Source organism: Eptatretus burgeri, chromosome 7 (assembly GCF_056783735.1).
Source record: "Eptatretus burgeri isolate ZD-2024b chromosome 7, Ebu_testis_v1, whole genome shotgun sequence".
NCBI lineage: Eukaryota > Metazoa > Chordata > Myxini > Myxiniformes > Myxinidae > Eptatretus > Eptatretus burgeri.
In genome coordinates, this window is record NC_140967.1 from 20995184 (window position 1) to 21018752 (window position 23569).

The 23569-nt window shown below is 44.1% G+C and overlaps 1 protein-coding gene across 1 annotated transcript in view; it reads left to right on the forward strand.

The window, feature by feature from the left end:
* LOC147022796 (protein salvador homolog 1-like) overlaps positions 1-21972 on the forward strand; it is a 54596-nt gene extending 32624 nt beyond the window's left edge. Inside the window, exon 4 of the mRNA XM_085887603.1 lies at positions 21485-21972. Coding sequence (XP_085743729.1) covers positions 21485-21677 — 193 coding nt within the window. The 3' untranslated portion in view covers positions 21678-21972. The remainder of the gene's footprint in view (positions 1-21484) is intronic.
* Positions 21973-23569: the final 1597 nt, after the last annotated feature.

Consider the following 23569-nt stretch of genomic DNA (forward strand, 5'->3'; position numbering starts at 1 on the left):
AGAGAGGTTTGAGAGTTCAGACTTGAGATGAGAAAGATGTTGTTTTCTGGCTCTCCTGAGGGTAGCTACACACTTGTTCCGAGCTTTATGGAAAGAACTGAGATTGCCCTCAGTTGGGTTTGCTTTCCATGAGGCAAAGGAAAGTTGTTTCAGGACAACTGCCTCGCCACAAGCTTCAGTAAACCAAGGGCGGGAGGAAGGGTAAGACAACTGAACACGAGAGGGGATAAATCTGTGCATGAGGGAGAGCAAGTTTCTTTGAAAGAATTCCCAGGATGAGTTGATGTTTGAGAAAGTAGTGATAGGAGACCAGTCTGTCAGTTTGATGGCTGCTCGGAGACCCTGCCAGTCGGCTTGAGTGAAATGCCAGACTCGACGGCGGTGAGGTGGTTCTCTGATAACAGCCAGAGAGATGTCCACTTTGACAAGGACGTGGTCAGAAGAACCAATTGGAGCGAAGGAAGAGCAGCAGATATTGTCAGGGAAATTTGTCAAAATCAGATCCAGAAGAGATGGAGTACCATTGGTTGAGATCCGGGTCGGGAAGTTGACCGATTGAGTCAGTCCCAATGAGTCGCAGAAAGCTTTTGCTGAGGTGCCATGGCAGGTGAGAGAGGTACCCACACCGAGCCAACTGGCATGATGATAATTAAAGTCGCCACATATGAGGAAGAGAGAGTTTGGATGAAAAGATAGAAGTTGGTCCATGTTTTTGGACAGTGAGGTGTACATGGAGTCATCACTGTTCGGTGGACGGTACAGTACACATATAAACATGAGGTGGGAGTGGAGGGGAAGCCGAAGCCAGAGGTATTCCTGGGGGTGTGGGGGAGTGAGAGCAGTGCATGGAGAGTGAGGAATAGAGTCTTTGATGAAGAGAGCAACACCTCCACCAGGACGAGGCTCAGGTCTGTCATACCGTAAGAGGGAGTAACCAGGGAGAGATACTTGGGAGTCAGACACGTCTTGGGAGAGGAAAGTTTCTGTTGGGCAGATAATGTCTGGTTTGTCAGTGGCAACCTGTATGGAAAGATCTGAAAGGTTTGAGCGAAGGCCCCGGATATTTGAGGTCCACACTTTTAATGAAGAGGAAGGGGAGGAGGCTTTGGGTGCAGGAGGTGGAGGGGGAGGGGAGGGTAGGACAAGGGACGAGGGGGCAGGTAAGGAGGGTTGCTGAAGGAGTGTGGGGTATTGCAGAACAGCGAGGGGAGGGGGCCGAATGAGGAGGAGAAAAGGCTCTGTGGTGCTGGGGGAGAGGGGGGACAAGAGACAAGGAAGAAGGCAGTTGAGGATTTGAGGAGGTGGAGTGAAGAGATGGAGGTGAGAGGGCAGTGGAGGGAGGCAGGTTGGTGGATGAGAGGGGGGCAACTTTGAGAAGGAAGAGTGAGGGGGATGAAAGGTGGGAGAAAGGTGAGGGGGGGGTTTTTGAGAGAGGTGAGAGGGAGGCTTGGAGGGAGAAGAGTGGGATGGTTGCTTTGAGAGTGAGAGTGAGGGGTGAGGGGGGTGAGTTGGCACTGAAGTTGGAAAAAAAGAATGGTTTATGGAAAGCGAGCATCCATGGCAAACAGTGGTTTTTAAAAGTTTTAGGTCAGAGATGCGATTTAACACAATTCTTGATGGATGCAATGAAGGCGAATTCAGAGCATGGAGAGAAGAAGCGCTGTAATAGTTGGATTTTTTAGGCAAGGAATGAAGGAGAGGTCGAAATGAGAGCAGTCTGTTAAAATAGCAGAAGAGTAGTGCATTGTGAAACAGTAAAGAGTACCACATGTGTGAGAGAGGAAGATGAAGCATTATAAGATCGTTTTTGTAGTTAAAAATAATGTATGAGAGAGTTCAACAGATTAGGTCATGGAAGTGTAAAAAAAAAAAAAAAAAAAAAATAAATCGAGGAAGAAGACGAGGAGGAGGTTAAGAGGAAGAAGAAGAAGCAGAATCGGGGAGAAGGTGAGCGTGTTGTTGTTGGGTATATATATATATATATATATATATATATATATATATATATATATATATATATTTTTTTGTTAATATTAATATATGAGAGAGTTCAACAGATTTACATGGAAGTGTAAAAAAAAAAAAAAAAAAAATCGAGGAAGAAGACGAGGAGGAAGATAATAGGAAGAAGAAGAAGAAGAAGCAGAATCGGGAGAAGGTGAGCGTGTTGTTGTTGTTGTAGGGTATTTTTATTTTTATTTTTATTTTTATTTTTATTTTTATTTTATTTTTTTTTTTTATTATTATTTTTTTTTTTGAGATAAGAAAGAGATTAGTTGGGAGAATGGGGGATGTTTGGAAAGTGGGGAGGATCAAAATTGAAGGTAATGGGGAGGATAGAAATTGAAGGTAATGGGGAGAAAAAAAAAAAAAAAAAAACAAACAAAAAAAAAAACGATCGAACACAGAGTGGTACCGGTAGGCCTCAAGCCTAGGCCTAGGCCTCAAGCACAAGTAAGAACGTCGACAAAAATACTCACAAAATAACACGATTTTTGAAACAAAACCGAACTAGCAACACAGTAACATGTAGGTGAGAAAATTAAACAGTTAAAACGGGACAAATAACAACCGGAAACTTAGCTTTGAGAACGTCAGCAGGGAGCCTGAAGAGTTGTGGAGCGCCTTCAAGACCACCGTCCTTGATGTTGCCGGTGGATGCCTTGGAGCTCACCGCAGGGCAAAGAAGAATTTTGTCTCTCAAGGGACACTGGATACCATTGACCAGAGTCGCAGGGCCAGGCTGAATGGCAGAGCTGAGCTGTTCAGGGAGCTGAGGCGTAAAACTGTACGTGCACTGAGGGTGGACAAGGAGGCCTATGTGCGAGGAATCTGTGAGGGGGTAGAGCATCACCTGTGGACAGGTGATTCTCGTCCCGCTTACAGGGGAATTCGCGCATTACGTTCATCCAAGCCCATCCCTCGGAGCACTGCAGTTCGAGCAGATAGTGGTAAGCTCTTGACAGAGGAGTCTGAAGTGAAGGCCCGCTGGGCCGGTTACTTTGAGCGGTTGTACCAGGCTGATCCCCCAGCTGTCGAGTTGGACGTCAAGGGTGTTACAATCCCTGTTGCTGACCCTCGAATCAACTGTGGTCCACCTTCGCTTGTGGAAACACGGGCTGTGGTGAACCAGTTGAAACGGGGCAAAGCTCCAGGGATCTGTGGCATCCATGCTGAACTTCTCAAGGCTGGTGGAAATGCTGCACTCGTGTCGTTGCATGCAGTTTTGTGCTCTGCCTGGAACACAGGCATCATCCCAACTGACTGGAAGAGGGGCCTTGTTGTCCCTCTCTGGAAAGGGAAGGGTGATCGCCAAGACTGCAACAACTACCGAGGGGTGACGCTGCTCTCAGTGCCAGGCAAGGTCTTTGCTCGGATAATTCTTGATAGGGTTCGCCACCATCTGCTTGAGCACCAGCGTCCAGAGCAGTCAGGCTTTACACCAAAGAGGTCAACGATTGACCGTATCCTTGCCCTTCGTGTCCTCACCGAACGCAGACGAGAGTTTCGGCAGGGGCTGCTTGCAGCCTATGTTGATCTCTGTAAAGCGTTCGATTCAGTGAATCGGGATGTCCTCTGGAGGATTCTTGGTCTTCGTGGGGTGCCACCAAAACTGATCGATCTGATGTCTGAACTCTACTCTGGTACTGAGAGTGCTGTGAAGTGTGGTGGTACCATCTCTGACTTATTTCCAGTTGTTACTGGAGTTCGTCAGGGATGTGTACTTGCCCCCACACTTTTCAGCACTTGTATGGACTGGATTTTAGGGAGGATGTCGGAGAGATCAAGTTGCGGTGCATCGTTTGGGAATGTCAAGATCTCGGACCTCGATTTTGCAGATGATGCAGTCATCTTTGCGGAGACTTTAGACATCCTCTTGGGGGCCCTCGAGGTGCTGAATGAGGAGTCGGAGCCGTTGGGATTATGGGTTTCTTGGGTCAAAACTAAGATCCAGGCTTTCGGTGACATCTTGGATGCTGCTGTCCTGTCTGTGTCTGTTTGTGGTGAGGATGTTGAGGTCGTGGAGAGATTCACTTACCTTGGCAGTGATATTCATGTCTCTGCTGGCTGCGAATCAGAGGTCAATAGACGTCTGGGTCGGGCCTGGGGAGTCATGGATTCACTGGATCATGGGGTGTGGCGCTGCCGGTACCTGTGCGGGAGGACGAAAGTCCGAGTCTTCAGGTCCTTGGTACTTCCAGTCTTGCTCTATGGGTGTGAGACTTGGACTCTGACCAAGGATCTGAGACGGAGACTTAATTCCTTTGGTACCAGAGCTCTTCGGAGAATCCTTGGCTATCGCTGGTCGGATTTTGTGTCCAACGAGCGGTTGCTGAGAGACGCGGATGAGATTTGTTACCTGCATAGTCCGTGAGCGTCAGTTGCGGCTGTATGGACATGTGGCTCGTTTTCCTGACGCTGATCCTGCTCACCAGATTCTCTCAGCGAGGGAGTCTCATGAGTGGAGGAGGCCAGTGGGCCGACCACGTGCCTCATGGTTGCAGCAGGTTGACCATCATCTCAAGGAGATGGGGATGGGCCTGGCATCTGCCTGGGGGATGGCCAGACGGAGGCCCCTGGAGTACCGGCGGAAAGTGGACGCTGCGACGCGCTGTTCTGGCACATGCTCCCATACCTGACCTGACCTGGATGGATGGATGGAAGTGGAAGTGCTAATGATGGTTATGAGGTATGTGTTGGTCTCCATGGGTCAAACTGTGAACCAGAATAGCACTAAGTTCCTTGACTTTGCAAGAAGTCATGGACTTAGGGTGGCTGCTTCATGGTTTCAGCGCCCACAAGCTCATCGCTGGACTTGGTATTGCAATGCTGGTGGTGTAGCAAAGCAGACTGACCATGTGCTCGTTGAAGGTCGTTGGACGATGATCCAGAAGTGCAGGGTCTACTGGAGTACTCAGTTCCTCAATACTGACCACAGGCAGTAACTCTGAAGTTGCAGCTTAAATCTGAGAGAATGGTACCATCCCAGCCTAGGCTGGATGTTGGCAAGCTCAAGGATGAGAGGGTAGCTGAGGAGTTTGTGAACAGGCTGAGCAGGGATTTGGAGGGGTCTGGGTGCTTTTGGGAATCTTGAAGAGTTGTGGAGTGCCTTCAAGACCACCATCCTTGATGTTGCCAGTGGATTTCTTGGAACTCACCATTGGGTGAAGAAGAATTGTTTTGTCTCGAGGGACACTGGATACCATTGTACAGAGTCTCAGGGACAGGCTTAATGGCAGAGCTGAGCTGGTCAGGGAGTTGAGGCGTAAAACTATACGTGCACTGAGGGTGTAGAAAGAGGCCTTTGTGTGAGGAATCTGCGAAGGGGTACAGCATCACCTGTAGTCAAGTGATTCTCATCCTGCTTACAGGGGAATTCATGCATTGCATTCCTCCAAGCCCATCCCTCGGTGTGCTGCAGTGGTGGACTGTTGACAGAGAAGTCTAAAGTGAAGATCCGCTGGGCTGGTTACTTTGAGCGGCTTTACCTGGCTGATCGAGCTATCCACCAGCTGCCAGCTATCGAGGTGTTACTATCCCGAAAGGGAAGGGTGATCACCAGGACTGCAACAACTACCGAGGGGTGATGCTGCTCTCAGTGCTGGGCAAGGTCTTTGCTTGGATAATTCTTGTTTGGGTTCGCCACAATCTGCTTGAGCACCAGTGCCAAGAGCAGTCAGGCTTTACACCAAAGAGGTCAACGATTGATCGTATCCTTGCCCTTCGGGTCCTCACCGAATGCAGACAAAAGTTTTGGCAGGGGCTGCTATGTTGATATCTGCAAAGCGTTCCATTCAGTGAATCGGGATGCCCTCTGGAAGATTCTTGATCTTCGTAGGGTGCCACCAAAACTGATCAATGTGATGTCTGAACAATACTCTGGTACTGAAAGTTCTGTGAGATGTGGTGATACCATCTCCGACTTATTTCCAGTTGTTACTTGAGTTCATCAGTGGTGTGTACTGGCCCCCACACTTTTCAGCACTTGTATGGACTGGATTCTGGGGAGGATGTCGGAGAAATCAAGCTGTGGTGCATCATTTGAGATTGTCAAGATCTCTGATCTTGATTTCGCAGATGATGCAGTGATCTTTGCAGAGACTCTGCATATCCTTTTGGGGCCCCTCGAGGTGCTGAACGAGGAGTCGGAACCACTGGGATTACGGGTTTCCTGGGTCAAAACTAATATCCAGGCTTTCAATGACATCTTGGATGCTGCTATTTTGTTTTTACCTGTTTGTGGTGAGGATGTTGAGGTCACGGAGAGATTCACTTACCTTGGCAGTGATATTCACGTCTCTGCTGGCTGTGAGCCAGAGGTCAATAGACGTCTACGTCATGCCTGGGGAGTCATGGATTCACTGTATCATGGAGGTGTGGTACAGTCGGTACCTGTGCAAGAGGACGAAGGTCTGAGTCTTCAGGTCCTTGGTGCTTCCAGTCTTGCTCTATGGATGTGAAACTTGGACTCTGACCAGGGATCTGAGATGGAGACCACATTCCTTTGGAATTAGATCTCTTCAGAGAGTCCTTGGCTATCACTGGTCAGACTTTGTGTCCAACGAGCGGTTGCTAAGAGAGGCTCAAATGAGATTTGTTACCTGCATAGTCCGTGAGTGTTAGCTGTAGCTGTATGGACATGTGGCTCATTTTCCTGATGCTGATCCTGCTCACCAGATTCTCTCAGCAAGGGACCCTCATGAGTGGAGGAAGCCATTGAGCTGGCCACGTGCCGAGTGGTTGCAGCAGGTTAATCGGCATCTCAAGGAGATGGGGATGGGCCAGGCATCTGCCTGGGGGATGGCCAGATGTAAGCCCCTGGAGGTGGAAAGAGGACACAGCGATGCGCTGCTCCGGCGCATGCTCCCATTCCTGACCTGACCTCACTTGGTAGAGCACATACCTCCACCATGCAATGCCTGATCCACGAGAACATATCGAGCCCAATACATTTTTGAAATGTCATGCTATATATCGTTTTTGGCCTGAGTTCTCTGTGGTGAAGAATCACTGAAAAAATTAAATAATTCTCATCTCCGGATCCAGATTTGGATCCTCACCAAAATCGAATCAATTTGTCCTTTCACACACCCAAACTGACCACAAAGTTTCATCTGAATCCGTCCACAACTTTTTGAGATATCATGCACACAAACAGACAGACAGACAGAGGTGAAAACATAACATACTTCCACCTTCGGTGGTCAAGGTAACGAGTTGGCTTGTTTGTGCTCCCATCTAAAGCCCTTGCTTATGATATCAGCCTTGCTCATGATATCAGAGAAACCAAGTTCAAATCCAATTTCAAATGCAGTTTATGTAAAAGTACACCAATGTCTCATAATGTCCTTGTAATTTATGTAAAAGTACCCTGAAATTTAATAATATGATTGTAATTGATGTAAAAGTATGCTGATGTTTACTAATGTCCTTGTAATTTATGTAAAAGCACACAATGTTTAATAATATCATTGTAATTTATGTAAAAGTATCCTGATGTTTACTACTGTCTTTGTAATTTATGTTAAAGCACACGATGTCTCATAATGTCCTTGTAATTTATGTAAAAGTACACGATGTTTCAGATCATTCTAATTTATGTGAAAGTACACCGATGTTTTATCATATCATTGTAATTTATGTTAAAGTACACGATGTTTAAGATCATTCTAATTTATGTGAAAGTACACTGATGTTTAATATCATTGTAATTTATGTTAAAGTGCACCAGTGTTTAATAATATCATTCTAATTTATGTTAAAGTACACCGATGTTTAATATCATTCCAATTTATGTGAAAGTACACCGATGTTTAATATCATTCCAATTTCTGTAAAAGTGCACCGGTATTTCATAACATCATTCTAATTTATCTAAAAGTACACCGATGTTTAATATCATTCTAATTTATGTAAAATACACTGATGGTTAATAATATCATTGTAATTTATGTAAAAGTACACCGATGTTTAATATCATTGTAATATATGTAAAAAGTACACCGATGTTTAAAGATATCATTCCAATTTATGTAAAAGTACACCGATGTTTAATATTACTCTAATTTACTTAAAAGTACACCGATGTTTAATATCATTGTAATTTATGTAAAAGTACACCGATGTTTAATATCATTATACTTTATGTAAAAGCACACTCTGTGAAATAATATCATTGTAATTTATGTTAAAGTACACGATGTTTAAGATCATGCTAATTTACGTGAAAGTACACCGATGTTTAAGAGTATCATTTTAATTGATGTGAAAGTACACCGATGTTTAATATCATTCCAATTTATGTAAAAGTGCACCGGTATTTCATAACACCATTCTAATTTATCTAAAAGTACACCGATGTTTAATATCATTCTAATTTATGTAAAATACACTGATGGTTAATAATATCATTGTAATTTATGTAAAAGTACACCGATGTTTAATATCATTGTAATATATGTAAAAAGTACACCGATGTCTAAAGATATCATTCCAATTTATGTAAAAGTACACCGATGTTTAATATCATTGTAATTTATGTAAAAGTACACCGATGTTTAATATCATTATACTTTATGTAAAAGCACACTCTGTGAAATAATATCATTGTAATTTATGTTAAAGTACACGATGTTTAAGATCATGCTAATTTACGTGAAAGTACACCGATGTTTAATAGTATCATTCTAATTGATGTGAAAGTACACCGATGTTTAATATCATTCCAATTTATGTAAAAGTGCACCGGTATTTCATAACATCATTCTAATTTATCTAAAAGTACACCGATGTTTAATATCATTCTAATTTATGTAAAATACACTGATGGTTAATAATGTCATTGTAATTTATGTAAAAGTACACCGATGTTTAATATCATTGTAATATATGTAAAAAGTACACCGATGTTTAAAGATATCATTCCAATTTATGTAAAAGTACACCGATGTTTAATATTACTCTAATTTACTTAAAAGTACACCGATGTTTAATATCATTGTAATTTATGTAAAAGTACACCGATGTTTAATATCATTATACTTTATGTAAAAGCACACTCTGTGAAATAATATCATTGTAATTTATGTTAAAGTACACGATGTTTAAGATCATGCTAATTTATGTGAAAGTACACCGATGTTTAATAGTATCATTCTAATTGATGTGAAAGTACACCGATGTTTAATAATATTATAATTTATGTAAAAGTACACACTGTAAAATAATATCATTGCAATTTATGTTAAAGTACACCGATGTTTAATAATATCATTGTAATTTACGTAAAAGTACACCAATGTTTAATAATATCATTGTAATTTATGTAAAAGTACACCAATGTTTAATAATATCATTGTAATTTATGTAAAAGGTCACACTGTAAAATAATATCATTGTAATTTATGTTAAAGTCCACCGATGTTTTATAATATCATTGTAATTTATCTAAAAGTACACCAATGTTTAATAATATCATTGTAATTTATGTTAAAGTACACCAATGTTTAATAATAGCATTGTAATTTAAGTAAAAGTACACCAATGTTTAATAATATCATTGTAATTTATGTAAAAGGACACACTGTAAAATAATATCATTGTAATTTATGTTAAAGTACACCGATGTTATATAATTCATTGTAATTTATCGAAAAGTACACCAATGTTTAATAATATCATTGTAATTTATGTTAAAGTACACGGATGTTTTATAATATCATTGTAATTTATCTAAAAATACACCAATGTTTAATAATATCATTGTAATTTATGTTAAAGTACACCAATGTTTAATAATATCATTGTAATTTATGTAAAAGTACACACTGTGAAATAATATCATTGTAATTTATGTTAAAGTACACGATGTTTAAGATCATGCTAATTTATGTGAAAGTACACGATGGTTAATAATATCATTGTAATTTATGTAAAAGTCCACTGATGTATAATAATATCATTCTAATTTATGTGAAAGTACACCGATGTTTAATAATATCATTCTAATTTATGTAAAAGTACACATTGTGAAATAATATCATTCTAATTTATGTTAAAGTACACCGATGTTTAATAATATCATTCTAATTTATGTAAAAGTACACACTGTGAAATAATATCATTGTAATTTATGTTAAAGTTCACGATGTTTAAGATCATGCTAATTTATGTAAAAGTCCACTGATGTTTAATAATATTGTTGCGGTATTCGCGCCCGCCGGCGTGCTGACGGCCACGTAACTCGAATCGCGGCACGTCGCCCGCCGGACGGACAATCCAGTCGTGACCCTCTCGGACTAACGCCGGGAACCAGTCACGGGTGGACCTTTCGGTCTCACCGCGATCGAGCCAATCAGCCCCCGCGTGGGATAGGGTTGCTCGCCAAATTCGACCTACCTAAGTACCCACGCGGAGGGTAGACCGGGCGATCGCACCTCGCCGCAGGTCGACTTCCGACACGGGCCACTTAAGCGACCCGTTCCGTACTATCGGGATAACCGAGCGGTGTTATCGTCGGCCTCGACGGTTCGATTAATTATCGGGCGTATTCAGCCCACTACCAACCCTTTACGTGAAGCAAGATGAGGATTCAATGAAAGAAATGACGAAGCGAAGCGGGAAACAGTTCAACACAAAGCACATTTATTCGCGACGAACGGACAGCACACATATTCAATTCCACCAAAAGCACACAGAAAAGAAAAAAACACAATTCAATTTACACAAAAAACAAATGTAAAAGCGAGGACACAATGCAGAGCTAATACCGACTACCGAGCACACGGCAACACTTATACAATTTTACTTCACAGACGGCGCCGACAACACATACCCAAAACCAAGGAAAAGAATACCCTCAAGGATGAGGCGGGCCTGAGGCCGAGACCGGGTCGGGCCTACCCGTCTGGTGATGAGACGCGGAGCGGCGATGGTGCCTCAACTCCGCGGGCCTCGCGGGCAGTGTCTGGTAGGGGGTGGGAAAGGGGCCCCCTTGGTCGCACTATCTCAGCGCGGGGGGAAACAGGAGGGGGTTGCTGATGCTCGGGGTATAGAGGATTTTTATTGTCCCGCGACGAGCGTCTCCACCTCGGCCAGGTCGCGCTGTCGGCCTCCCTGGGGTGCAGCTCCCTGCACGACGCGAGCACCCCCTCGTCTGCCCTCGCCGCCTCTCCACAGCTCCGTCCCCTCCGCTCCGACTCCAACGCACACGACGACCAGCTCCTTCTTGCCAACTCCACCACCCGCGAAGTCTTAACTCTCTGTTCTTCTCTCGACTCTACTACTCACTGGACTGACGAACACGGTCGCTTATATCAGCCCCGTGGCTTCGCCCTCTCATCTTTGACCCCCTCCCTTCGACCTTTCACCTCGCTCCCCATTGGCCCGAGAAAAAGTGGGCGTGAATGCTTTTTGATCCATAAATTTGCATATATCGATCACCCTCCAACGCCCTGGGGGCGGGGCCAATTCGCCCCTCACTCACCGATTGGACGGCAAAAAGTGGGCGTGTGTCGTTTTTGAAGCACAAAATCCGTGATTTTGTACACGCTGTTCGGCGCGCGCCCTGCACGAGTCCAACACCGGTACCCACAAGCGGCGCAAGAACGGTGGCGATGCGACGGTTGCGAGGTGTGACGTGAAGGTCGTGGCGGTTGTGGTGAAGCGGCGTTGTGGTTGGTGGTTGATGTTGTGACTGGTGGTGGTAACAATGGCGGTTGGTCCAAAATAAAGATAGTAAAAGAAAAACGGCTATCCTGAAGAGTCGCAGCACGCATAAATGACATGTATTCCCACTAGACAACGGGTTTGGGCCTAACTACACATGTACTTACCGAGATATCTCACCTAAGGGACCTGAATGGTGGTTTGCGAATTTGGTAACCACAACAATATCATTCTAATTTATGTGAAAGTACACCGATGTTTAATAATATCATTCTAATTTATGTAAAAGTACACATTGTGAAATAATATCATTGTAATTTATGTGAAATACTTGTCAAATATCAAATCCTTGTCTTTCCTTCAATTGTGCTCAAATTTTAAAACACATCTGCAAAAGAAAATTGTACAACTTGTGGAATGTAGTTCTTTGTGAAGAATAGACTAAACCTGAGTGAAGGTTTTCCAGGGAAGCAGTTTGTGTTTACACAACAGGAAGTGTGATTAGCGATAGGGATCTGCCTGGTGGGAGATTCAAAGAGCTGTGTAAATAAAACTAACCTCGATTATTGAAGTTAGAAATGTTTGGAAGTCACGAGACTTCCTATGTCGGGATGGCACAGACATTCCATAGGTTTAATACAAGACAAATCCTCTAAAAAGCTATGGTACCTAGATATAAACTTATCAACCTATCAGGTCATCTGTGGAGGATTTCACATCCAATAACACTCATTAAAACTTTGGACAACATTGCTGAACTACAACACTGACTGACTCAAAAGAGCCTGATTGTCATTCGTAACTCGCCTAACTCAAAATTGGTTGAAGCTAAGGACATGATTTAAACATGAATCTACTGCATGTCGTGAAAAGGTCCATGACGACTCAAAATTTTCATAACTTGAAAGGATTCCACAAAAAGTAGGCATAACTGTTTAACTTCGCATCGGAATATGAAGGGAAATAAGGGGTGGGTGGGACCATGCCTGTCAATGAGCCTGGTGGGGGTGTGTCCCTGGTGTTACAATTGTCCAAGGATCGATCACACATAAATAAATGGGTGCGGCTAATGGAGTAATATTATGTGCAGTCTGACAGTAGCGACAACAGAAAGCCACTTTTAAAAACAGGTGTGGTTAATGGTGGAATATGAAATAGTCCAATAATCGCTGTAGTCAGATGTACTATTATTATGTATAAAATAACTGCTTAAATATCCCCAGTTTTGACCAATCGCGGGCAACGTCTTTGTGCACTGATTTAGCTATCATGGGATTTAATTTTGACCAATCGTGGTTTTTGAGCTGAGTTGTGAAAGTTCTCGCACCACCGACCTGCTGTTTCTCATGCACCATTAATAATGGCACCAAAGAACACGTCAGACAAAAGTGATTTTAAATATATTGTTGCGGAAATGGCCCTTAGTGTGTTATTAAATATAGGATTAGCCCATATCCCCCATTAAATGCATGTTTAGCCAGGTTGTTCGGTAAATGGACATTACATGTGTCGGGAGATGTAGGAGGCTGTTCATTGTTCGTACAGTGGTGGTGGACCGATAAGTTCTTCTTCTTCTTTCCTCTCTCCGGACAATAGACTCCGCGCGGCGCTCTGAGAGGGGGAGTGGCCGAGAGAAGGAAGTGAAACTGAAGGAAAAAACGGCAGTGGGCCGAGAGGCGAACGAGCGCCAGGAAGGCGGTGGTGAACCTGAGCGCGCCGAATCTGCCATTTTGGTAGTAAGAGAAACTGCCTGCGTGCCGAGTCTGCCATTTTGGCAGTGGGAGAGGCCGCCTGCACGTCAAGTGGGGCGATCGACTTTGTGGAGGAGTGGTTTTGGCCGGCGGTGCCTCCTCTGCCACGGACCCAGCCTGCGGAGCGCAACACCTTGATTTGGCCTGGTCTGGACTTGTATACTGGACCTTGTGAGAAACCAGCTGAAACCCACCATCGATCTGACAGTCTTGTGCCATCAACATTACGCGGGGTCAGAACGCACTGAGGCTGCGTGCGCAAGCGGTGCCGGGAGAAGAAAAAGGACGACGCCATTTTGACACGCGGCGTGTTTGAGCTTGGGCGCTCGAATCCGTAGGCATCGGCTTGTCACGAGCCACATTCGTGCCTCCGACACTTTTTCTCTCGTCCATGAAGCATCACCAAGTACTCTGTCTTGTCTGCATGCTGTCCATGTCTTGTCTGCATGTTGTCTAAGTTTTTATCTCGTTAGGGTCCCCTTTGAAACCCTTATTCCGTAGCTCCCTAGTTAAGAACGGGTTATAGATTAATTATAACATTGTCGTGAATGCTTTGCCTGTGTTGTGTTCCCCGACGTGTCCCCAATAAATCTGTTGTATTCGTATGAAGTTGCCGTTTTGAATTAATTCATGCCGCGCCGAGAAACAATCCGCTCGATTTGGATATAAAACCAAAATGGTTACCGACTGGCAGAATTCGCTCGGTCTCTGACAAAACCAGTCTGTAACCGGGGTCTATTTCCCCAACTGGTAAGGTCCAGGGGTACGTTGGTATCACGATTCGAGGCGCGTGACCTGAGGCCTGTGCCGAACCAGCCGGCATTATAACCCCAGAGACGGCGGTGGTTAAGTGACGCCGAATATTCAACATTTGGCTGTCGAGAGTAGGGTGCGGAAACCCAAACTGGTTATGGACAGTGATTGACATCACTCGTCCGAATCCTGACACCGCTGAATCTACAACAATATATATATATATATATATATATATATATATATATATATATATATATATATATATATATATATATATATATATATTGTTACGGATTCGCGCCCGCCGGCGTGCTGACGGCCACGTAACTCGAATCGCGGCACGTCGCCCACCGGACGGACAATCCAGTCGTGACCCTCTCGGACTAACGCCGGGAACCAGTCACGGGTGGACCTTTCGGTCTCACCGCGATCGAGCCAATCAGCCCCCGCGTGGGATAGGGTTGCTCGCCAAATTCGACCTACCTAAGTACCCACACGGAGGGTAGACCGGGCGGTCGCACCTCGCCGCAGGTCGACTTCGGACACGGGCCACTTAAGCGACCCGTTCCGTACTATCGGGATAACCGAGCGGTGTTATTCGTCGACCTCGACGGTTCGATTAATTATCGGGCGTATCCAGCCCACTACCAACCCTTTACGTGAAGCAAGATGAGGATTCAATGAAAGAAATGACGAAGCGAAGCGGGAAACAGTTCAACACAAAGCACATTTATTCGCGATGAACGGAAAGCACACATATACAATTCCACCAAAAGCACATAGAAAAGGAAAAGAAACACAATGCAATTTTACACAAAAAGCAAATGCGACAATGCAGATCTAATACCGATTACGCGAGCACACGGCAACACTTATACAATTTTACTTCACAGACGGCGCCGACAACACATACCCAAAACCAAGAAAAAGAATACCCTCAAGGATGAGGCGGGCCTGAGGCCGAGACCGGGTCGGGCCTACCCGTCTGGTGATGAGACGCGGAGCGGCGATGGTGCCTCAACTCCGCGGGCCTCGCGGGCAGTGTCTGGTAGGGGGTGGGAAAGGGGCCCCCTTGGTCGCACTATCTCAGCGCGGGGGGAAACAGGAGGGGGTTGCTGATGCTCGGGGTATAGAGGATTCCTACTCTGCCTCGAGTCCCGCGACGAGCGTCTCCACCTCGGCCAGGTCGCGCCGTCGGCCTCCCTGGTGTGCAGCTCCCTGCACGACGTGAGCACCCCCTCGTCTGCCCTCGCCGCCTCTCCACAGCTCCGTCCCCTCCGCTCCGACTCCAACGCACACGACGACGACCAACTCCTTCTTGCTTCTTCTTCCCAACTCCACCGCCCGCGAAGTCTTAACTCTTTATTCTGCATTTTCCCAACTCCACCGACTGCGAAGTCTTAACTCTCTATTCTTGACTGACGAACGCGGTCGCTTATATAAGCCCCGTGGCTTCGCTCTCTCATCTTTGACCCCCTGCCTTCGACCTTTCACCTCGCTCCCCATTGGCCCGAGAAAAAGTGGGCGTGAATGCTTTTTGATCCATAAATTTGCATATAGCGATCGCCCTCCAACGCCCTGGAGGCGGGGCCAAATCGCCCCTCGCTCACCGATTGGACGGAACAAAAGTGGGCGTGTGTCGTTTTTGAAGTGGAAAATCCGTGGTTTTGTACACGTTGTTCGGCGCGCGCCCTGCACGAGTCCAACACCGGTACCCACAAGCGGCGCAAGAACGGTGGCGATGCGACGGTTGCGAGGTGTGACATGAAGCGGCGCCGCGGTGGGTGGTTGATGTTGTGGTTGGTGGTGGTAACAATGGCGGTTGGTCCAAAATAAAGATAGTAAAAGAAAAACGGCTATCCTGAAGAGTCGCAGCACGCATAAATGACATGTATTCCCACTAGACAACGGGTTTGGGCCTAACTACACATATACTTACGGAGATATCTCACCTAAGGGACCTGAATGGTGGTTTGCGAATTTGGTAACCACAACAATATATATATATATATATATATATATATATATATATATATATATATATATATATATATATATATATATATATATATATGTATATATATATATATATATGTATATATATATATATTCGCTGGTTTATGGAATTACAGAAAGATTTATAAAAGTAACACATCGACAGATTACAAAGGAAAACGATTTAAAAGAATCATAGGGGCGGAATGGTGGGGACTTTAGACACATTACAGATGGGAGCGGCCACATTTAATCTGCTTTATCGCAGCGGGAGACTTCATCGGAAAGCCGATTTATATTTATTTTACATGTTTATTCCAATTGTGACGTGTTTATTTTGGGGTGTCGCCCATCTTCCTCTGTATTTTCTCAAAGCCCAGGAACGTAATCCTCTTTTTCCCATGGGCCCTTGGTTTTAACTATCGCAGTTTTTAATATTGCGGCATTGTCCAGGAATGTAACCCCCGTGATATTGAAGGGTTTTCTGGTATATAAAACTGAAAAATACAGTGACACCTCGGTCGACCCATGTGAGTGTGTGTATTAATTACGTACCGATTGAACGTGAGTACTGCACTGCACTGTACTTCTATAAACTTATTAATTACATTGTATTGGACTGTGAGCACATCTTTTAATTATGTATTATTGCACCGTGACTATGTCTAGACATTTCAATTTGATCTTACGACCTTTCAGACCATTAAAGCTTGAGACCTTTAGACTTTTACCGTGGTGGTCATACTGAAAGTGCAGTGTGCTTGAGCACATGGATGTGCAGCGAATCTAGAAATGTTATAATTTTAGTTTTCCGTTTTCTAACACAAAGTATACATTGCACCAGTGACAAACAAATCAACTCTCTTCTTAAAGCCCAATAACCTTTGTAATAATAATGGATGACGTGTCGTTTTCGACTATATTTACAAATTTACAACATTCGATTTAAATAAGTTGATAAATCATAGACTGAAAAGACAAACAGACGGACATGAACCAATTGCTTAACCCTGCATTTCGCTTCGCGTGCACGGGGTGAAAATGTAAGAGGATGGAGGGATGATTTGTCAAAAACTATGCAAACAAGGTAGGGATGGTCACAAGAAATGATCATGTGAAATCATCCGTACATCTTTCTTTGATTAATGGTTGTTCGTTGTGCATCCCTGCATCTATTTGCAATATGTTGATTGTTTCCATTTATGAATTTGACCAGTGAAATATAAAACGGTATACGCACTCACGCACGCACGCACACACACACACACACACACACACACACACACACACACACACACACACACACACACACACACACACTTGAGAGAGATGTATGATGCCATTTGCAGGCACAACCGTTATTCAAAGAAAGATGTATGGAGGGTTTCACACATGATCATTTCTTGTTTACGTACTTTTGTGCGTACCATCAACAACATCGTTTTATATTTTTTTAAATGTTTTTTATTCCCTCTGCCACCAAAGGTGGAGGTTATGTTTTCATCCCTTTATGTCTGTTTGTTTGTCTGTCTGTTTGTTTGTGTACAGGATATCTCAAAAAGTTGTGGACGGATCTGGATTAAATTTGGTGGACAGGTTCGGTGTGTGACAAGGACAAACTGATTAGATTTCGGTGAAGATTCGGATCCAGATCCGGCTACTGGAATTCTAAAAGTGATTCTTCACCATTGAGAGATGGGGCCAAAAACGATATATAACATCATATCTCAAAAATGTATTGGGCCCGATATGTTCTCGTGGATCAGGCATTGCGCGGCGGAGGTATGCGCTCCACCGAGTGCTCCCCCTCTAGTTAACCTGTGTATTTACCTTCAGAGTGGGGAAAGAAAAGCAGTTCTGAACGTTTTTAAACTTTAAATTCCGCATAAGTAAACTACACAGAGTTTTATCTTTTTATGAAATTATAGAAACACTTGATTCCAAATTTTGAGAAATCCTGAGTTTTATTTTTTTTTTCTTACTCTGCCTTTCCCCATGGAATTAGTTTTGTATTTAATGCAAATTGATTTACAAATGAGTTCAAAGGTTTGTAGTTCTTCTGTTGGTGACAAAAAGCAGTTCCTTGGTTTTTGTTTTCAAAAAGCCAACTACGACTAGTCCTAGTTGGCTTTTATGACTAGTGGTAACTTCTTTCAGAGCCCCAATCATTCCCACCTTCTTGTAGAGTCGTTTTTGGCCCGATGCTTCATCTTTCATGAGCCAGTTTTGCCAGGCAGGGGCTGGCGTTCAACTGAGGGTGACTCAGGAAGGAATTTGTAATTTAAATGATGTAAATAAATTATGGGATTGTGATGCAACGGTTTACCCGTGAAGCACCAAAGTTCGCTGTCCCTCCCTCGGATGGATGATAAGCTGGGGCGTCCCGTCTGCTAGCATTAGTTGGTCTTCTTTTTCTTCTTTCATATGCAGCACATGACAGAGTGGCATCATTTCCTGGAGGTGCAGCTGTGCCGCTGATGCAGTGCCCCCTTTCGGTGAGAGCAGGAATTTGTCATTTCCCCCATGGTTCTGGCGATAACTTGCCGACTCTTCACGAACGTCACCGTAGGATGTTTGAAGTCCACCAAAGACCAGTGCCGGCAGATGGGTCCTCCGGCTTAACGTGCATCCGAGGGACGGCGCACACATTGATGGATCGCCCTGCCCGCGAAGCACCAGCATGACGGTTTATAACTGGGTCGAAATTCGGACATTTCATAAGGAGCTTTAAAAACAGCTTGATTCCATCGAAGCAATGTGTGTCCTTTTTACGTTTCAAACTTCACAAAACGGACCTGATGTCTGCAAACACGATTATGGTGTTCTGGCTGGGTGAAGTTTTCAAATCGTGGGCATGGTTCCAGCTCTCCCGAGCAGGAGGTTTCAATGTTTGAAATTTTGAGGTTTTTCAGGGCAGTAATTCCACTTGATGAGTCAATTCCATGCGACATTACCAAAAGTATTCAGACGGTGGAGGAAAGAACAAAAAATTTAAATTGAGGAATGTGAATCCTCCAGACTGAACATTATCGACACAACCAAAGCCTTGTTTAAAAATCAAATAGAAATCACTCAGGATCTTAATTCAGCCCTTTTTTTGAGTGACAATCATTGAGATTGCTTCAAGCATTTTTTACTGGGGGGAAATAAATAAATATATATATATAATAAATGTCAGGTGGTTTGGAGCCTCATTTCATACTCCACCAGACTTGGTGGCGTAATTGTTAGAGCATCTGCTCTGAGTCTGGGCGGTCGGTGGTTCAAACCCCATCCAAGTCATGCCAAAGACTTGAAAAATGGTATGTGGTATGTGCTGCTTGCTTGATGCTCAGAATTTGAATAGTAAAGAGCATGGACATGCATGTTGGGAAGGCAATGGAAAGCTACCCAGGATAACCCTCATCAAGAAACTACTTTGGCAGCACCAACGCGCTAAAGAGTACGGTGTATCAAAATCAAATGGCTGCAACTTCTTATCAGCCCAAACAATTTTGTGATGTGTAGTAACAAGGTTGCTGCTGTTGGAGTGTTTCTATTTACAAATCATTGTTCTGCTTCTCCTATCTTCCTCTGCTGCGCTTGCTTCTCTCGAGTCTGTCTTTCTCCTTTGGCCACCTCCCACCTGCCTGGAAGTGAGCAAACATCACTCATGTCTGCAAGAAGGGTGCAAAAACAGATCCTCGTGACTGCAGGCCAAAACGCTCACTTCCAAATCATAAGCACTCTCATGGAATCCATCTCAGACATGAATGAGGTCAGGACCGACTCCCTGGATATATCTCGAGCATTCAATAGTCTGGTATCCTGCTCGACTTGCCAAGTTCTCTCACTGCAGTGTACAAGGCCGCCTTCATTCCTGCCTTTGATTTTTCTCCATTATCGCAGTCAACGCATGGCTCTCAAGGGAACCCTCTACTCTCTCTCCTCCCATCCTCTCCCAGTGGTGGCTGGAGTTCCCCAAGGTGGGCAAGATTACAACCCGTGTTGAATGCTCCTGATGGGCCCAAGGCAGAGTATTAGGCCCCATTCTTTTCCTCATCTACATAAACGACCTCTCAAATGGTCTGGAAAATACTTTTGGAAGACGACTCCACATTGGGTTACACTTAGTAGTTATTACTCCCATCTCACTGACAGGCAACCACAGCTGCATCACTCACTCTCTGCGGATCTGAAATTGATGAGAAGCAGTTCTGATGAATGAAACCGAGTCTGTTTCATCCCACTGTTCCCTCCAGGGCGTTAAGCAAGCGGTGCACCACCACCACCACCACCTGATGTCTTCCCCCATCCCTAACCAATACCCAAACTTCTAACTTGTTTCTCTCTTACCGAGGGACGGCGAAAAAATAAAGGGGAAAGTCACAATTCTTTATCAACTATTCCTTTCGAGGATAGAAAAGGAGTTTTCTTCCGCTTGAAACATGATTGCGGATATGACTTGCGGGTATGACCTGAGTCAGCACAAACAAAACTTCGAAGATTTCAAGAGTTCAAAGACAAGAATCGATTTTTGTGAAAAAGAATCTTTGCGCTTCTCGCCACAGCGTCACGACAACAGAGTTTGTTCTACCCTCTGTGAGATGTGTACGCCTACATAGCAAAGTGTGCTTTGGCACCGGCGTGGAATGTGCTTCCCAGGTGGAAAAAAAACCCCCATCTCTTGTGAGCAACTGTTGCTGACCGGTGTTCGAACTTCAAAGTTGTCTCCAACTTCCTCGAGAGGAATACCTGCGAGTCCTGCAGAGTTGTCCACCAAGCTGTTAGAATAACGGGAGGGTCTAAACTTGCAACTGACGGGTACCTGAATCAAGTACCTGTACTACATCATCATCATCATCATATGCCATACCCCATCCAGAGCATTGGAGCTCCCGAAACAGGTACCATACGAGGTATGGATCGCCCTGCCTGCGATCGAGGGTTTTGGAGCCTCGTTTCACACTTTTGATAAAGAGGGATCCAAAGAACCGTTGTGTTCTACAATGCTGGATGGGTTGCCAATCTGGAAGTCAGGGCAATAATTTGTAATTTGCTCATGGTGCTGGCGATGATAGCTCACCTACTCTTTGCAAAGGACACCCTGGGATCTTTGACGTCCACCAACCAATGCCTGTGGATGAGACACCCAGGTTAACGTCAGTTGACTACGCTACATAAAGAGAAAAAAATAGAATTCCTATCATCGTCATACGTTCTTGTTCAAGCGGTATTCTGTACATTGATCTCTACCGTTTAAGCTTTCCGTGTGGTTGAACGACTGCCTCTGTAATAATACAAGTGAACAATATGACTGCTTGCTTTTCTCACAGGTACGACCACATCCTGAAATGGAGCCTTTTCCAAATGACTGCACTGGATACCTACCAGGCCATGCTCAAGGTGCTCTTCATGAAGGAGCTCGAGTTGGTTGTACGACGCTACGAGGTATACCGCCAGGCTGTACTCACGGAACTCCGTCAGCGTGTCCGGACCGGTGGGCCCGCAAGCCTCCCTTGCTCCTGATGGAGGCATCGGCTGTACTTTCACCACAGAGCTGCTCTAGTTCCCCTTTTGAATGGCCCTGCTGGGAAAGAAAACAACCATTTCACGTTTCGGATCAAATTGCTTTCTTGGAGAGAGACCTTCTTTCACCAACTGTGAAAATACAAGGTTGACATTGTCTCATCCAATCATTTATGTAATTTTTTTTTTGTACTTTTTCTTTTTTTTAAATTAAGAATCCAATATCATATAATGTGAATCAAGCCTCGTGTTAGTAATACTAGTAACCTTATTAAAACATAGATTGACCAATGAAGGTGATTGGGTTTTCCTTTTGATGGCTTCTGGACTAATACAAGTTTGGGTTTTGGCTACTTCACACCAGTTTACAAATTCTTCGTTGATGTAATGGTAAACTGGAAAGTAGGTAACATAGGACGATAAATCCCAAGTTAACGATCAGGAAGAATACAGAGCCAAAGTACTGTTAAACTGCAGGCTCGATTTCCAATTCGTGTTAAAGTCTGACAATCAACCGATATCAAGTTGTTCCTCGACCGTGAAATGACATTTGTAAGGCAGACAGACAGAAGTGAGCCAATTGGTTAACACCGCTTTTCAGTTCACATGCCTGGGGTAATAATCTCCCAGAAGCTCCAGATACCAGCCTTGGATTTTTGAATTTATAGCTTCTCTGGAATTGGAATTCCAGATAAGGTGTCGTCATCGTGCACCGTCCATCCGTCCATTTGGCAGAAACGTTCCGCTCCTGACTGGTAACGAAGATTGCAAAACTCGTTCCATTCACGTGACTTCAAGTAGGTAAAAATGGCCGATTTAGTAAATTTCTTTGAAAATCTTCTTCTCCAGACGCACGAGTCAGAATGCCACCAAATTTGGGTTCCAACATTAGGCCAGTGCCCAGACGAGCGACAGATCCAGTGGTCCTATTTTATTTTTTCCAGAATGGTTCATCACTAACTGGTCATTCCTGAAGTTTTTGTTTTCCTCATTGGAATCTGGAACCAAACTTATTTATTACCCCCCCCCCAATCCCCCCAAGCCTAATATGAAGCTTCTGAATCACTAGTTGTGCTGCTGTGGTTCTCCAGTACATATTTAAGGTTTGTATTCATCAATCCAAAACAGGCTTCGAGGTAACGGTTCAGAAACCGCTGGAAGTTTCACAAGAGAGTACTTACTACCTCGTACCTCGCAATATCAAAACGTGTGTTCTCGAGTTCGTTTTAACAGAGAGCATATGGAACCGACGTTTAAAAGGTTGTTTTTTTTTACTCCATTAATAGAACGACCACACCTTGTGGTCAAGGCTGCAAACACAATTATGGCTTTGTCAGGATGTGATAAAGATCCAGGCAATAGTCGAGCCTTTGTCATGGAAGGAAAAGGTAATGAGTTCAGAGCTTTGGAGTAGGTTCTCACCGCAAACATGATGTAAACATATGTGTGGAGCAGGAAACTCAAAATGAGCAATTTCCAAGTAGTTTACACACAACGTGATAGACCAAGGTAAAGAGAAACTGAGTCCTTGAGAAGTAAAAGTGGGCTAAACTACCCAAAAAAACCCCCAAATTTTTATAAAGAGGGACCCATAAATCAGATTCCCATTTGGAAATCCCATTAAACTTCCCAACAAGAGCCTCAAACATTTTCTTCAAAACTACCATCAACTACTGACCTTAAGACTTTGGATCCTCTGGATGTAGGACAGCCGAGTTTGCTTTTCAGGGGCTCCAACTCAGTAGTTTTATTTCTTTATTCTTCCATGCAACGTCTGGCAGTTTCCAATGTGTCAATCAATGACAACTTGACAGCCTCTGTTGAGATGGTTATGGTTTTGATAAGATGAGGAACCAAGTCACTGTCGTTTGCTGAACAGGTGAATAACTCAC